The 15,959-nt window shown below is 38.0% G+C and overlaps 1 protein-coding gene across 1 annotated transcript in view; it reads right to left on the bottom strand.

Moving 5' to 3' along the window:
* Positions 1–15,670, bottom strand: part of IL23R (interleukin 23 receptor) — an 82,667-nt gene extending 66,997 nt beyond the window's left edge. Inside the window, exons 1-3 of the mRNA XM_066372194.1 lie at positions 15,573–15,670; positions 13,056–13,352; positions 3,530–3,653 (exon numbers count right to left, since the gene is read on the bottom strand). Coding sequence (XP_066228291.1) covers positions 3,530–3,653; positions 13,056–13,352; positions 15,573–15,642 — 491 coding nt within the window. The 5' untranslated portion in view covers positions 15,643–15,670. The remainder of the gene's footprint in view (positions 1–3,529; positions 3,654–13,055; positions 13,353–15,572) is intronic.
* Positions 15,671–15,959: the final 289 nt, after the last annotated feature.

The following is a 15,959-nucleotide window of genomic DNA, read 5'->3' as shown; positions in this document are numbered from 1 at the left end:
TTTTATCACAGCATTGTTCACGGTGGTCAAAACATGGAAACAACCGAAAAGCCTTCAATAGAAGATTGGATAAAGAAAATGTAGTACATATATACTATGAAATACTACTCAGCCATAAGAAATGATGACATAGGATCATTTACAACAACATGGATGGACCTTGATAACATTATACTGAGTAAAATAAGTAAATCAGAAAAAACTAAGAACTGTATGATTTCATACATAGGTGGGACACAAAATTGAGACTCATGGACATAGATAAGAGTGCAGTGGTTACCAGGGGGAGGGGAAGGGAGGAAAGGGAGGAGGTGGGGGAGGGGAGTGGTATAAAGAAAACCAAATGAAGGGTGAAGGAGGATGATTTGACTTTGGGTGATGGGTATACAACATAATTGAATGTCAAAATGATCTAGAGATGTTTTCTCTGATTCTGTGTGCTCTAGTTGACCAATGTCACCCCATTAAAATTAATTGTCTAAATAAAACTATTAAAAAAATTCACATGTAAATAATTCAAATGTATATAATTTCAAATGCATTAATGAATTTAAAAGAAATAAATAATCTTATAAACTATTTGCAGAATATTTTTATGATATTAAATAGGAAATTAACTGGTAGTTGGCAAGTTTTTGCTAACAAATGTATTTTCTCAAATTGTGCTATGTTTATTAAAAAATTTACAACACAATTCTATTGTCCAGAACCTGAGAAGGCAGATTATAGAGACCTGAAAGGATGATCCTACACTCACCAAGATGGCAGTAACCAGCAAGATACTAACAAGTGTTGGCAAGAATGTGGGGAAATCGGAACCCTGATACACTCCTAATGGGAATGTCAAGTGGTGCAGCTGCTTTAGAAAACAGTATGGTTGTCTCTCAAAAGGTTAAACAGAGTTGCCGTGTGACACAACAGTTTTTTTCTAAGTATGAAATGAAATGAAAACGTGTCTACACAAAGTATTGTAGACAAATGTTAATAGAAGCATTATTCATTATACAAAATAGCCAAAAAGTGAAGACAATCCAAATTCCATTAATTAATGAGGTGATGAAGTGTGATATAGCCATGCCATGAAACATTATTCAGCTATAACAAGAAATGAAATATTGGTACATGCCACGCCATGGGTAAACCTTGGAAACATGCCAAATAAAAGAAGCCAGTCACAAAAGACCATGTGGTATATGATTCCTAATGCCTAGGGCTGAGAAAGTTGAGGAGAAATGGTGAGTGACTGCTAATGTATACTGGGTTTCTTTTTGGCTTGATAGAAATGTTCTAAAATTGATGTAGTGATAGTTGTACAACCCCATGAGTATAATAAAATCATTGAATGGTACACTTTATATAAGGTGAATTGTGTGGTATGTGAATTACATTCAACAAAGCTATTATATCTTTAAAAATTAACCAACCAACCATGACTGCCATAAGATAATAAAAGAGTCCAGGAAGTAGCAAAAATCCACAAGGGTCTAGGCTCTATCAATCTGGCACTTCCTGGTCTTCTGTGACCTTGGACTGTGGGGTTTGCTCTCACACTGCCCTCATTTTCACATTCCTAAACTGGACTTAGCAATGAGACTCTAGTTTTTTGGTCCACTGCCTTTATTCATCCCATGGAGACTATTTTACCCTAGAGTCAAGGGGTAGATGTTAACTCTCAGACCCTTGTTACAATCCTGGCTCCCTATATATTAGCCAAGTGATTTTGGAGAGACAATTATGAGCTTGCCAAGCCATCTGTAAAATGGGAACAATAATTATAGTTACCTCATAATGTGGAGCTGAGGATTGAAGACACAATGCACATGAAGTACATACAGAACACGTTGCTCAGCATATTATGTGTTATTCGTCAGAACAACCCACTTACGGTCTCAAAGTCTTCCTCATCCCTTTACTACCTGGCCACGCCTCTGTATCACCCCTGCTCAGAATGAAGTGTGACACGCAGTGAGCAACTCCAGACTTAGCAATCAATGTATTCATAAAAATCTCTAGTTTTTACCCAGCATTTCTTGGGGGAAAAAAAGTGTTATTTTTTATGTTTCATTTAATCACAATTATTCTGAGTAACACATAAAGAACAAGAGCAAGTTTGGAAGATTTTCTCTTCTGTAATGATGAGATCTAGACAGCAATTATTAAATATGCCCTGTGACCTGATTCTCCCCCCATTTCAGCAGAAAATAACCAAATTAGGAATAAAGCAGTGAGGCCAGCTCAGGTTCAAATTCCACCTCTCCCTCTCTGGCTGTGTGGCCCTGGACACATTGCCCAACCTGCCAAACCTCAGTAGCCTTGCTTGTGAGAATCGGAAAAAATAATCTTACCTACCTCACAGAGAATTAAGTGAGGTAGCATATATAAAGCTTTTGGCTCCATGCTTGGCAAACAATACGGGGCTAACAAATTTTCATTAAAAAGTCGTTTATGACACTTTTGAGAGAAAGATAGTGCATTTCAAATATACTGCTAAAGGCATTCTTCAAATTAATGGTTTTATTTCCATCTTTTTTTTTTATTTCCATCTTTAACACTAGCAGAGGAGTCTAAAACATATGGATATACATGGATGTAGTTTAAATGAAACATAGAAATCTCTAAATTATGTATATTGAGGAATGAAAAGGGATTGTTTTAATTCAACCTTTCTGTATTTTGCAGTTTCTAAATAATAGAAACTAAACATACATTTTCCCAAATTTAATTTAGTATAAAGCAATATAATTTTATGATCAACCATCTGTCTTTAAGCATAAAATTTTAGAGATTTTGGCTGCCTAGTTGTCTTGGTTCCTGTAGTCTGGGTATTGTTAGAACATAACAGAAGAGCATTTCTACAAAGCCCGTCTCAACTCCAAGTAGAAAATAATTACTTTCTTCAATTATTGCTTTCAGTTTTAAAACTGAAAGTCCTGTGTCCTCGTAACCTCCCTAGACTTAGGCCAACTGAGAAAGTTGCTCAGCTTATACAGACATCACATTTAAGTTTGGGGAATAATTATTAAGAATAATAATAGCTTTTATGAATTTAGTGCTAACTAAGGACCTGGCACTGTGAAACACACTTTATTAAAAGTCAAATTTCATATAAATAATAAGAACAAACCCATGCAATAGGTTCTATTTTAGGCCCATTTTAAAAATAAAGAGAAGGCAATCTGGAGAAATTGAGTTAAGTGCTTAGACTTTAGAAGGGGGATAGTGCTGGGATTTTTAAGCAAAGGTCCTTCTAAAACTGTTGTGCTGTATCACCATTAGGATCCTGCCCCCAGGTACCTACCAATGAATTAAAAGGTTAGAAAGATGATAGAAAACCTTGTCCCCCTGAGTGAAAATATTAACGGGCCAAAAGGGTTTTGGTGCCTTCATTGATCATAACTAGGGAGCTGAGGATAATCAGGGTGTACACTTAATGCCTGAGGCTGATTTCTTGGATCATTCCTGCTGGAGTAAAGCACTGGCTGAACTGCTGTGGAATTGCCCATGCTCACGTGCCGAGGAAAGAACCTACCTCTTCACGTACACCACGTAGTTTGTGTCTATGTAGGTGGGCTTCCCGGTATTCCAGGTACAGGTCATGTTGCCTGAATCTTCATAAATGACACAGGTTACCTTGTCAGGGACATCTGGTGGATCTACAACAAAATGCATCACTTAGGAGCTATCATAGAAAGATGAAGTTCTTTATAAGGTAGTTGGTTGATAAACTTCCTATTTTATTTGGAAAACAGGTCATTCCCCACTCAGCCCTTCTCTCATTTGTTCCCTACCACCTCACCTTGCAAGTCACTCTGCCATCAGACATTGCTCCATTCTTTAATTTTAATTTTTTTTATTTATTTATATATTTTTTTTTTACAGAGACAGAGAGTGAGTCAGAGAAAGGGATAGACAGGGACAGACAGACAGGAACGGAGAGAGATGAGAAGCATCCATCATTAGTTTTTCATTGCGTGTTACAACACCTTAGTTGTTCATTGATTGCTTTCTCATATGTGCCTTGACCGCAGGCCTTCAGCAGACCGAGTAACCCCTTGCTGGAACCAGCAACCTTGGGTTCAAGCTGGTGGGCTTTTGCTCAAACCAGATGAGCCCGCGCTCAGGCCGGCGACCTCTGGGTCTCGAACCTGGGTCCTCTGCATCCCAGCCCGACGCTCTATCCACTGTGCCACCGCCTGGTCAGGCTACATTGCTCCATTCTTTTTGTGTACTTTTCAGTATTCTCCACTCCTTTAGGGATATTAATGTGATCAAGGTTCTCAAATAAAAAAAAAAAAAAAAAAAAAAAAAAAGAAATCCTCCAATCTGAAAAAAAACAACTCCATCCCCCTAAATTCTCTTTTTTTAGCTACCACTGTATCTTTCTCCTTTATTTAACGGCGAAACTTTTTATTTCTTTTAAGAACTCATTATACTGGTCTTTTTCTTCATCTCCCATTTACTCTTAAACCCCTATCAACCAAGATTTGGTCCATTATTCCACCAAAACCACTGTTGCTAAGTTGTTAATGATGTTCTAATCAGTAAATCCCTTGATATCTTTGCAGTCATTATGGACCTTGACCTCTTCAGCATTTAGTATTTGGGTTACACCCTTCTTAAAACCTATGTGCCTTTGGCTCCTGTGAAAGAGTTCTCCAAAGTGGTTTTCTACTACTCTGGCACCTAGTCTACTTGAAAAGTTTAGTGTTCATGCCTACAATGGAGTATTGTTCAACCTTAAAAGGAAAGAGAATTCTGACATATGCTACAACACAGATGAACCTTAGAGACCTTATACAAAGTAAAATAAGCCAGACACAAAAGCACAAATACTGAATGATTTCACTTATATGAGGTAGCTAGAGTAGTCAAAGTCATAGAGACAGAAAGTAGAATGGTGGTTGCCAGGGGTTGGGGGTAGGAAGGGATGGGCAAGTTGATGTCTAATGGATACAGAGTTTCAGTTTCGTAAGAGGAAAGGACTTCTGGAGATGGATGGTGGTGATGGTTGCAAAACAATGTACTTAAGGCCACAGAACTGTGCGCTTAAGGATAAAGTGGTATGTTTTATGTTGTATCTATTTTACCGCAGTAAAAAACAAGATTTAAAAAAATTGTAGTAATCACAAAATTCTACTTCAAGGTTCTCTATTTCTCCCTTCCCCCATCTCTCCTCAGTACTTTCTCTGAGTGACCATATTATAGAGCAGTCGTCCCCAACCTTTTTTGGGCCACGGACTGGTTTAATGTCAGAAAATATTTTCACGGACCGGCCTTAGGGTGGGATGGATAAATGTATTACGTGACCGAGACAAGCGTCAAGAGTGAGTCTTAGACAGATGTAACAGAGGGAATCTGGTCATTTTTTAAAAATAATACATCGTTCAGACTTAAATATAAATAAAACGGAAATAATGGAAGTTATTTATTCTTTCTCTGCAGACCGGTACCAAATGGCACATGGACCGGTACCAGTCCGCGGCCCAGCTGTTGGGGACCACTGTTATAGAGTACATTGTTGGTTTTTTCTGCTAGCATTTTTCCCTTTTCAGAACTAACAGCTCTCTCATTCCTACCTCACCTCCTTTCTATCCCAAGGGTTATCAATTATTAGGTTCCACAAAGAAACATGCCCTTGCCCTAGGCTGATGAGTTGAGGATTTCCCTTGGGAATGGTCATATGACTCAAGGTGAACCAATCAGAATCCCCCAAATGACTTTTTTAGGAGCCATTCTAAAAGAGACACTTTCTTCCTTCCCTGAAATTACTGTCTCTGAGTAACATAGAGCTGTGAGTTGCTGGTGGCCATCTTGCTGTCATAGTGAAACTGTCTATTTAAGAATGAAGCCAACACAGGGGAAAACAAAACTCATGACATGGGCAAAGATCAGAGTTCTGGTGACATTTGTTGGGGCCTCTGGAGCCTGTGAAACCTCAACAGCTATGGAACAACAGCTGGAATTTTCAGTTACATCATCCAATAATAAATTACCAAGAAAAATATTTTTAAAAGTATGGAAATATTGAGTGCTGCTTATATACTCACTTTTCAGGTATGACTCTCTTAGCTTGTGCCTATGTGTGCAATCCTATCTGGGAAACTAAACTACTCAGGAAATGATCAGACAAATGGCAGAATAAGGACTCATAAAGAATATAAGGATAGACATTGATGCACCTGAAGTCATACCCAAAGGTGATTGACATTTCACCTGCAAATCATGTATCAAGAATATTACTTGTAAAATAAATAAATATGTGAAAAGATTATCATTACTGCAAATTGATAATAAATACCATTTAGACCTATCAAAATGGCAAGGCTTTTAAAAAATGGTAATTCTCAGTGTTGGAATGAACTCAGGAAAATCCTCTAACACACTTGCAAATTGCTATAGCCTTTATGAGGAACGCTTTATATATCACAGTAATATCTTGCAACCCAGCAATTTTACATCTAGGATTGCATCTTTAGTGAAATGTTCATAGCTACACTGTGGGAGACTGCAAGTTGGCAAAGCCCTTGCTGTTCAAGGTTTAGCAAAAGGCTAAGTTCTCCTCCCCATACCTCCATATTGGCTCTGGAGCTATTTGCACTCATCTCAATTCCCCACCCACCTCACTTGCTTAGTGAAGTTGCTAAAGGCTAAGTTTTTTTTTCTTTTCTTTTTTTTTTTTTTTTACAGAGACAGAGAATCAGAGAGAGGGATAAATAGGGACAGACAGGAACGGAGAGATGAGAAGCATCAATCATTAGTTTTTTGTTGCGCATTGCGACACCTTAGTTGTTCATTGATTGCCTTCTCATACATGCCTGACCACAAGCCTTCAGCAGACCAAATAACCCACCGAATAACCCCTTGCTCAAGCCAGCATCCTTGGGCTCAAGCTGGTGAGCTTTTGGCTCAAACCAGATGAGCCCTCGCTCAAGCTGGTGAGCTCGGGGTCTCAAACCTGGGTCTTCCGCATCCCAGTTCGAAGCTCTATCCACTGCGTCACTGCTCGGTCAGGCTAAGTTTTTTTTCCCCACACCTCTGTTAGCTGTGATGCTGGATTGTTTCTCCTTGTCCTATCCCCCATGTCCCTCAGAGAGACTGGAGGCTGTTTTCTTTTTATTCTTTGTTTTGAAAAGATTAAGATGCTATGCAGGGTGGAAGGTTTCTGCACTTGGGAGAATTCTTGGGTTGCCTTATAAATGTGACTTTGTTTTAATAATTTCTTTGATTTGCTAATGATTTCACTTTGCCCTATAAATAAAGCGGTAGGAGAGTGGAGACTCACCTTTTGCAAGCTATCTTTTGCATTGCAAAGAGTCCTCCAGAGCCCATCCTTTTTTTCTCTTTAAGCTTATTTCTTAATTCTGCACCATTCCCACTCAGGACCTGGAGTTACTAGCTGCGCTGGTCTGCCGGACTATACAAAATATTTGGCTAAAAAATATGCCTCTTAAAGTATTGTTTATAATAATAATAAAATTAGAAACAATCTTAATACCTCAAAATAAAATGAAATAAACTATGATACAGTCCTAAAATATATGCCCAAACAATGTAGAATACAATTTAAGCAATTTTAAAATTAGGTTAGTGAATAATAGTCATATGATAGAGTGAAAAAAAAAACAGATTGTAAAATAGTATAGTGTAGTGATTTCATTTGAGAGATGAAAAGAGTAAAGGGAGAGGGAAAGAGAGAGATTGTAACTTGAAAGACATTCTAAATTATTAAAGAAGGATTACATTACTGAAGAGATTATGGGATTATAGAGATGATGGGCATTTCTTTTTGCTGGTCTGAATCTCTTTAAACTTTATTCATTGACTGTAATTTGATTTTATAATTAAAAAATAGTTTTCAAACAGGAAAACTAGACCAAAGTACTTTAAAAAAAATTTTTTTTGTACTTTTCTGAAGCTGGAAACAGGCAGAGACAGTCAGACAGACTGCCGCATGTGCCCGACCGGGATCCACCCGGCATGCCCACCAGGGGGCGATGCTCTGCTCACCAGGGGGCGAAGCTCTGCCCCTCCGGGGCGTCGCTCTGTTGCGACCAGAGCCACTCGAGAGCCTGGGGCAGAGGCCAAGGAACCATCCCCAGCGCCCGGGCCATCTTTGCTCCAATGGAGCCTCAGCTGCGGGAGGGGAAGAGAGAGACAGAGAGGAAGGAGGGGGGGAGGGGTGGAGAAGCAGATGGGCACTTCTCCTGTGTGCCCTGGCCGGGAATCGAACCCGGGATCTCTGCACGCCAGGCCTACGCTCTACCACTGAGCCAATCGGCCAGGGCCAAAATATTTTGGTGAGTTGAATTACAATGGGAAGAAACAGGACACCAAATTGGATAAAGAAATCTTTAAAGTTTATCGGCACCTTAGAGGTAGCTGTGAAAACAGACATTTAAGTCATTTTGAATGTTGATTGAGTTGTGATCCCTCAGTGATTACAGTGATTTGTGCTGAAGTTATTTTGTCCTCTGGTTTTAGATAGTGTCATTGATTTGGTAATCATAAAAGACAACTGTCAATCTTTGGGATATGTTATTTATTCCATAGCATTCTATATGAAGTGAATGCTCAGGGTTTTAATTGTCTGGCAGTTAATTAACTTTGCAAAAGAGCAAATAGATTATATACACACATACAAATAAACACAATATTTGTAATATTAATGTGAATCTATGTAAAGGGAATGTGAGTATGGTTATGAGAATAAGACCAAATTGTTGTTAGATCTCATTGTCGGGTTATTCAGTTTTTAAGAATAAAAACCTATTCTCCAGCCATATACTAGAGAATACCCAGAAATATGCAAAGCTGAGGTTTAAGTGTTTGCTTTTTCTTACCAATGTCATCCCTCCCCTATTATTGGGGCACTCATTAATCACAGGCCAGTGTTTTTGTTAATTAAGAGTTCAGCCAAGGATTATTTTCTACTGAGAGCTTCTTGAAAGCAGAATCTGTGATTCCCTTTTCTTTGAATTTTTAACATTTAATATATTTTTGGTGCATAACAATTTCTCAATAAAATGGTATTTTATTAATTGATTGGCTTAATTAATAAAATGATAATAAGAAGAAGATAAAATGAAGAGAAATCCAATGCTTCTGGCAAAGATTACTCTTTAATTCCTTATCCAAGGAGAGCACAGGTAAATCTAATTGTACTATATAGCAATGTTAAAGATTAATAGGGCTTTTAATGGATAAATCTGCTTTCATCAAGATAAGTAGAGATAAAAGATGGTTAAAATTTAAGTCAAAGATATTTAAACTTTTAAATAAATGATTGACAATATGACTGTTCTATGTATAGTTTAATTTAATTTGGTATATTTAAATGTATAAAGACATCTTATAGTTTTTGATTTCATGATTGTTGTTATTCTTTTTTTCTTTTTCTTTTTTTTTCTACAGAGACAGAGAGAGGGATAGATAGGGACAAACAGACAGGAATGGAGAGAGATGAGAAGCATCAATAATTAGTTTTTCATTGTGACACCTAGTTGTTCATTGATTGCTTTCTCATATGTGCCTTGACCATGAGCCTTCAGCAGACTGAGTAAACCCTTGCTCGAGCCAGCAACCTTGAGTCCAAGCTGGTGAGCTTTGCTCAAACCAAATAAGCCTGTGCTCAAGCTGGCGACCTCAGGGTCTCGAACCTGGGTCCTCCGCATCCCAGTACGACGCTCTATCCACTGCGCCACCACCTAGCCAGGCTGATCGTTGTTATTCTGATAGAACAAACTTCCCATAATAAGCATGCATTTAATCACAGATAAGAATCTAAGAAGTGTTTAAATTATGGCTAAAAATGAAAATTGTGATAATCATAGTTTGTATTTCACACATTATACATTAAAGTACAGATCATTTTAAAATATATATGGATAACTTTTCAGGAAAAACAATGACTCGTTTATCTTCTCTGTCTTTTATAACTTGTCTCCAGTCTAAAAATATACACATAATTATTTTGTTTAAAACAGTAATGCTAGTTTGACATAGTAGAGCTCACATTACAAATATCCTGTGATGAAAGTGACCCAGTGAAAGCAATGTGATTTCTAGAGTGCCATAAAAACCCTCAAAAACCTTTTTTTGACCTACTTAAATAGGAAGTTTTGTTTGCTAAGAATGCTGAACTCAAGAACACAGGGGTTTGAAGACATTTTTACCTGGCAATCAGACTTTCACACTCATAGCCAGAGGTTTGTGTGGGAAGTTACAACTCACAAAGTAAACAAATGGAGAGAGTGATGTTCTTTTTAAGCAGCCTTTTGCAGAGAATAGTGCTCCTATTATGCTGCTAAGGGAGCAAAGGCCATCTGTGATCTTAAACGTTGCTCAGTGGTTTTGCGGGAACAGAAGCCTTCAGCCAACGCTGGGAGAGCTACTGGGAGGAATCTACCGCACACACCGCATGTAAAGCCAGTAGTCGCGGCCACCATCAGAGTCGGCTGGCCCATGCAGGTTCGCAATTAATTCGGACAGATAGTAATGAAACAACAGAGCCAAGAACTGGTGGGCCATTCCCTTTAATCCTAGTTCACACCCAGCAAGCAAGCGAGTAAATACACACAGTGGGAAAACACTGCCTTTTCCATTCAGGGCTCCCAAAGCTACTGACTCATCCAAGTTTTCCTAGAATCAAAGGCCCCACCAGCCTTATTCACCTCTGTTCCCCATCTCCTTCTCTCTGCACAAACTCTGCACTAACTGGCTTCTCCTTCAGCACTCCGCCATCTTGGCTGCCTCTCTTCTGCAATGCTGATGGCAGGAACCGAAAGAGAGAACACCTGGTCTGCTTTATATTATAGTGTAGAAAATTAAAGCCTTTAATCCAATATACAAATAAGGAAGTCTCTGATACAAAGCCACTTATCTGAGGCATAAATGGGATTCCTCATGAGAGTGCATCATCCCGCACCATGCAACAGTCAAGTGTGGGGGAGAAAGTTTAGTTTTGAAAAGATCTTAGTATTAAAAGGGTAGGAAAGGCTTAGTCTTAAAACTAAGCGTTAGGCTATAAGGACTTTGCCAGCTTACAGCCTGTCTCCCACACCCAATGCAAACTATAAGCGAGCAAACATATACATCATATTTACAAACTTATTTGACTAATACGGCAACACAGGGAAGAAGGCCATGCTTCTTTTGCCTCCTTTCTTTCTCTGGTTAAATTAAAAACTAACCCTTCCTCATAACTGTGGAAGATGCCTATTTGCCTTCCAAAGAAATTGTTTATTATCTCAACACCCCCACCTCAAAGGATATACAGTAAAGTATTTAAGCCTTAAGGGTTACTTATATTTCCTGAGGATGTGGACAAGGTAAAGAGTCCTCAGACTTCAGATAAGATGTCTGCCTGTCGTTTCAGTTCCCACAATTTAGGGCAAGTTTAACATGCTGTTATCAATTTAAGGCTTACTTCTGCCAAACTTATTCTTTGATTCCAAAATTTACTGCTTCCCTTTCTACTACTTACTTTTCTTCTTCAGTTTACCTCTACCACCTCCCATATTTCTTCTGTTTTGAAAATCTTACAAGATCAGGTAACCAGAGTTAAGTAGGACAATGACCTTATTTTAGAACAAGGAAGCCTCCTGCTTTTCAGTTATGCACTCTAGGGGCCAGGTGGTCTGACTCTTACCAGGTAATGTCTGGCAATGAGGAAGTAAGAACTCAGGTTTTATTCCATAAGTATGGAGGAAGAAAACATGGCAAACACTCAAAGTCCCCTACTCCACTGAAAATGGGCCCAGATGCCATAGGAATAAATATCTGGATTAAAACAGTGCTCAATGTATTTATCTATCCTTCATAATAGTAGAACTAAGAATTAAGTATATAATTATGCAAATCAGCATATATACAATAATTTAAACATCTTCAGAATACTGTGAACACAAATTGAAAACCTATGTACTCTTTTATCAATGTCAACTCATTAAATTTAATTGCTAAATAAAAAAAGATAAACTTGATAAATCATTTTTCTTAATAACTAAAATAATAAACACAATGATTCACAATTGGGGCAGTGGGATTAGAAGCAGAAAATTGTATCAGAATCCTCTATGTTTTATTCAAAACATGTGTTTTTAAGGGTTTAGGCACATTGGCATTGTACTTTAAAATGTATAATATGCTTTAAAGGAAATTATTAAGATCAAGAGCTTACCACAGCCAGTATAATTTGCCTCATTTTACAGATACAGAATTGAGTCTCAGATTAGTTAAACAACCTGCCCAAGGTCACACAGCTGGTAAGGAATATAGCAGGAACACAAAGCTAGTTTTGCTATTTTTTTCTCTCTAAATCTTAACCTTAAAATTTCATAGTGAGATCTGTTTCAAGGTTGATGATATTAGTTTGGAAAAATAAAAACAAACAAAAAGCATAAGAGAAAACAGATGAAAAGTACATTTAAAATTTGAGTTTGCTGCCTCTCATGTATGCTGTGTCTGGCCAGGTGTTGAAAAAACTGTTTTTTCAAATGCATTAGTCACATTGTAAGACTTGTGAAATTCACATTAAAAGTTCATATTCCTGTTAAAGAGTAAAAAAATCTAGGAATATTGAGCCCTCACAAATGCTGGCGCTGGGTAGTGGCTGTCCCCAATCGACCATATTTGTGTTTTCCTCTCTGCACAGATCCGACCAGCTTTCAGAACTCATATTTTTTACCAGTCTGGCCCCTGGAGACATTTAAGTTTGCAACTCCTGTATTAAACTAATGTAAGGCATGACTTGTGGTGACACAGTGGGTAGAACATCAACCTGGAATGCTGAAGTTGCTGGTTCAAAACCCGGGGCTTTCCTGGTCAAGGCGCACACAAGAAGCAACAGCTACGAGTTGATGCTTTCCACTTCTCTCCTACACCCTTTCTTTCTCTCTCTCCCCTTTCTCTAGAAATCAATAAATACATTTAAAAATCTAAACTAATGCAAGAGGTGAACTACATCAATTTACCTCTATTTTTAGACAAGTTGGTAATTATCAGTTAATTGTTAGACCAGCTTTCATTTGGACTTCGAATACACCCCCAACACTTACATCCAGAAGAAATGTCTTTTCCACATATCAGTATCTCTTGAGAATACCCAGGACATTCCGTAGAGCAATGCAGAGAGGCACGTGGTTCCAGGAAGTTGTTATACCGAAGCTGAGCCATTGTTCTATTAATTCTTGTGATTTTAAATCTTTCTTTGATGCCATTTTTATAAAAATAAAGTTTCTGTGGTTGGCAGTTCTTAATTGCTGCTTGGCAATATATGGAGATATTCATACCCATCTTAAAAATTGTGGCTGGTTCTACCCAGATGTGGCCAGAGCACTTTATATTTGTAATTCCTGGAAATAAGTAGATTAAAATAATAAATTTCATGTAAAACATTAAGACAGAAGATTCAAAAGAGTAGGCTATTTCATTTAAAATTTATTCTTGTCTATTAATTAAATGATTTCCATTGAGAAAAAGTTTGGGGATCTTTTAAGTGATTAGTTTATTAACATGTATTTTTACTGTGCTTCTCTTAAGGTTCAGCAGGCTGAGAGAAAACTAGTGTGAGCCTTTAAGCTTCTCTGTCTAAAAAGCAAATATAATGAGCTGTCTTATCTTCAAGCAGAGAACTGAGGCATTATGAGGCTACACCTTTTTTGAAAGATAAGATTAGATATAACACTTGGCACTACAGAATCTAAATCCCATTCTCTAGCTAATCAATCAATCTTTCAATATTTTGTAGATAATGACAAGTTTTACAAGAAAATTCTCAGTTTAATGAATAAAACCATACTCTTATGACAAAAACCTATTACTTGGTATCTACTTAAAATTCATCATTAAATTAATAATATGGGAAATGTTTAGGTTTTGTTTAATTCCTTTAAAAAAAAGGAATTGCAAAACAGCCTATTTAATATATGTTCAATGTTAGAAATACAGTAAGTAAAGAGAAATACAATGATATTGACAATGAGTTAGTAATCTTTCAGTACATAAAAAAATCAGTTATCTGAAGGAGTCAACATGGATTACATAAAAATAAGTCATACAAAGATGTGTTAATTTCTCTTTTTAATAAGGTTCTTGGATTGGTCAGAGGAATGTTAAACGTGATATATATATATATATATATATATCTTGTTATCTCAGCAAAGCTATTGAAAGGGGGTAATATAACATTCTAGTAGAAAACTTGGAAAATGTAGTCTGGATGACATTAAAATTTTCCATAGCTGATTGGACAATAATATATAAAATAGTTTCTAATAGAAAGCTGAAAGGTCTTTAATGCCACATGACAGGGGCTCATCTTATTTCTCTATGTTTTATATTAATCACTTGAATTTATAAACAGAAGTCCTACGTGTCACTTGTGTTTTTCAAGAAGCCTGGAAAAGTAACTGAGACCTTATTTTCCCTAAGTCTTCTTGGATAGTGTTGGTCTGACCCTGGAAGGGCTTCTGGTTCTGATGATGAGGCCATATCTATATCTCTAACAGAATTGTGTCCCAACCTGTAGAACAATGTTTTGCATTGTCACTACTCTGAGTAACTTGCATTATTTGCAAAGTTTTCTTCAAGGTCTAGAACCCTTACTTGTCACCCAGTAAATGAATCCTTGCCACCTACTCAGGATACCATTGCCTCCAATAGAAACTCCTAAATGCAAATGACTGCCTGTTTGAACTTCTGAAGATCTCCTTCCTGGATTCCTCAAAACTGCTTATGTCTGCCATAGTGCCAGACATTTGTGTAATTTATAAGATAGGAATAATAATAGCACATAATACTACTGCACGAAGTTGTGCAGAATAAAATAAATAAAGGCACTGACAGAATTGTGTCCCAACCTGTAGAACAATGCCTGACATGGAGTAACCATTAACAAATGGTTTGTGGAATTAAAATAAATTTAAAATGTTGATGGATTATTATATAAGAGTTATATAGTTCAGAAATAAAACATGCCAACTCAAAGTAATAAACTCCTTCATGGACATGTTTATATATGAGTTAAAGAGATTAGACGAGATTAGACGGAGATTAGACGAGATCGGGCGCATTCAGGGTGGTATGGCCGTAGACTAATAGGTATTTATCAAAAACAAATATCAGGCCCTGGCCGGTTGGCTCAGTGGTAGAGCGTTGGCCTGGCGTGCAAGGGGTCCCGGGTTCGATTCCCGGCCAGGGCACACAGGAGAAGCGTCCATCTGCTTTTCCACCCCTCCCCCTCTCCTTCCTCTCTGTCTCTCTCTTCCCCTCCCGCAGCCGAGGCTCCATTGGAGCAAAAATGGCCCGGGCGCTGGGGATGGCTCCTTGGCCTCTGCCCCAGGTGCTAGAGTGGCTCTGGTAGAGTGGCTCTGGTCGCAACAGAGCGACGCCCCAGAGGGGCAGAGCATCGCCCCCTGGTGGGCGTGCCGGGTGGATCCTGGTCGGGCGCATGTGGGAGTCTGTCTGACTGTCTCTCCCCGTTTCCAGCTTCGGAAAAATACAAAAACAAACAAAAACAAATATCAAATACTTTCAAATTTAAAAAAAGACAATAGGTATTTAAAATATTATACCTCCATTACACCAGTTGAAGAATACGTAAAGAGCTATTAACACATCCCATTGAACTGTGACTTGATTCATTCTGGAAAGCAGGAAAAGGCTCTTTGTTCCTCTCTAGAAAAAAATATTAAAAATGTTTAAATTGTAATATTTTAATAAAATAATAAAAAGCAATACATTTTCCCTAACTCTTTGATGAGAACAATTGATTAGGAAGAAACTAAAGAAAAAAGGAAGGAAGGAAGGAAGGAAGGAAGGAAGGAAGGAAGGAAGGAAGGGAGGGAGGGAGGGAGGGAGGGAGGGAGGGAGGGAGGGAGGGAGGGAGGGAGGGAGAAAAGGAGGGAGGGAGGGAGGGAAGAAAGGAGGGAGGGGGGAAATGGAAAAAAATCACTGGTGTA

The sequence above is a fragment of the Saccopteryx leptura genome, chromosome 3, assembly GCF_036850995.1.
Source record: "Saccopteryx leptura isolate mSacLep1 chromosome 3, mSacLep1_pri_phased_curated, whole genome shotgun sequence".
Lineage (NCBI taxonomy): Eukaryota > Metazoa > Chordata > Mammalia > Chiroptera > Emballonuridae > Saccopteryx > Saccopteryx leptura.
The sequence above is the reverse complement of the archived record's forward strand: the minus strand, read 5'-3'. Positions and strand labels throughout refer to the sequence as shown.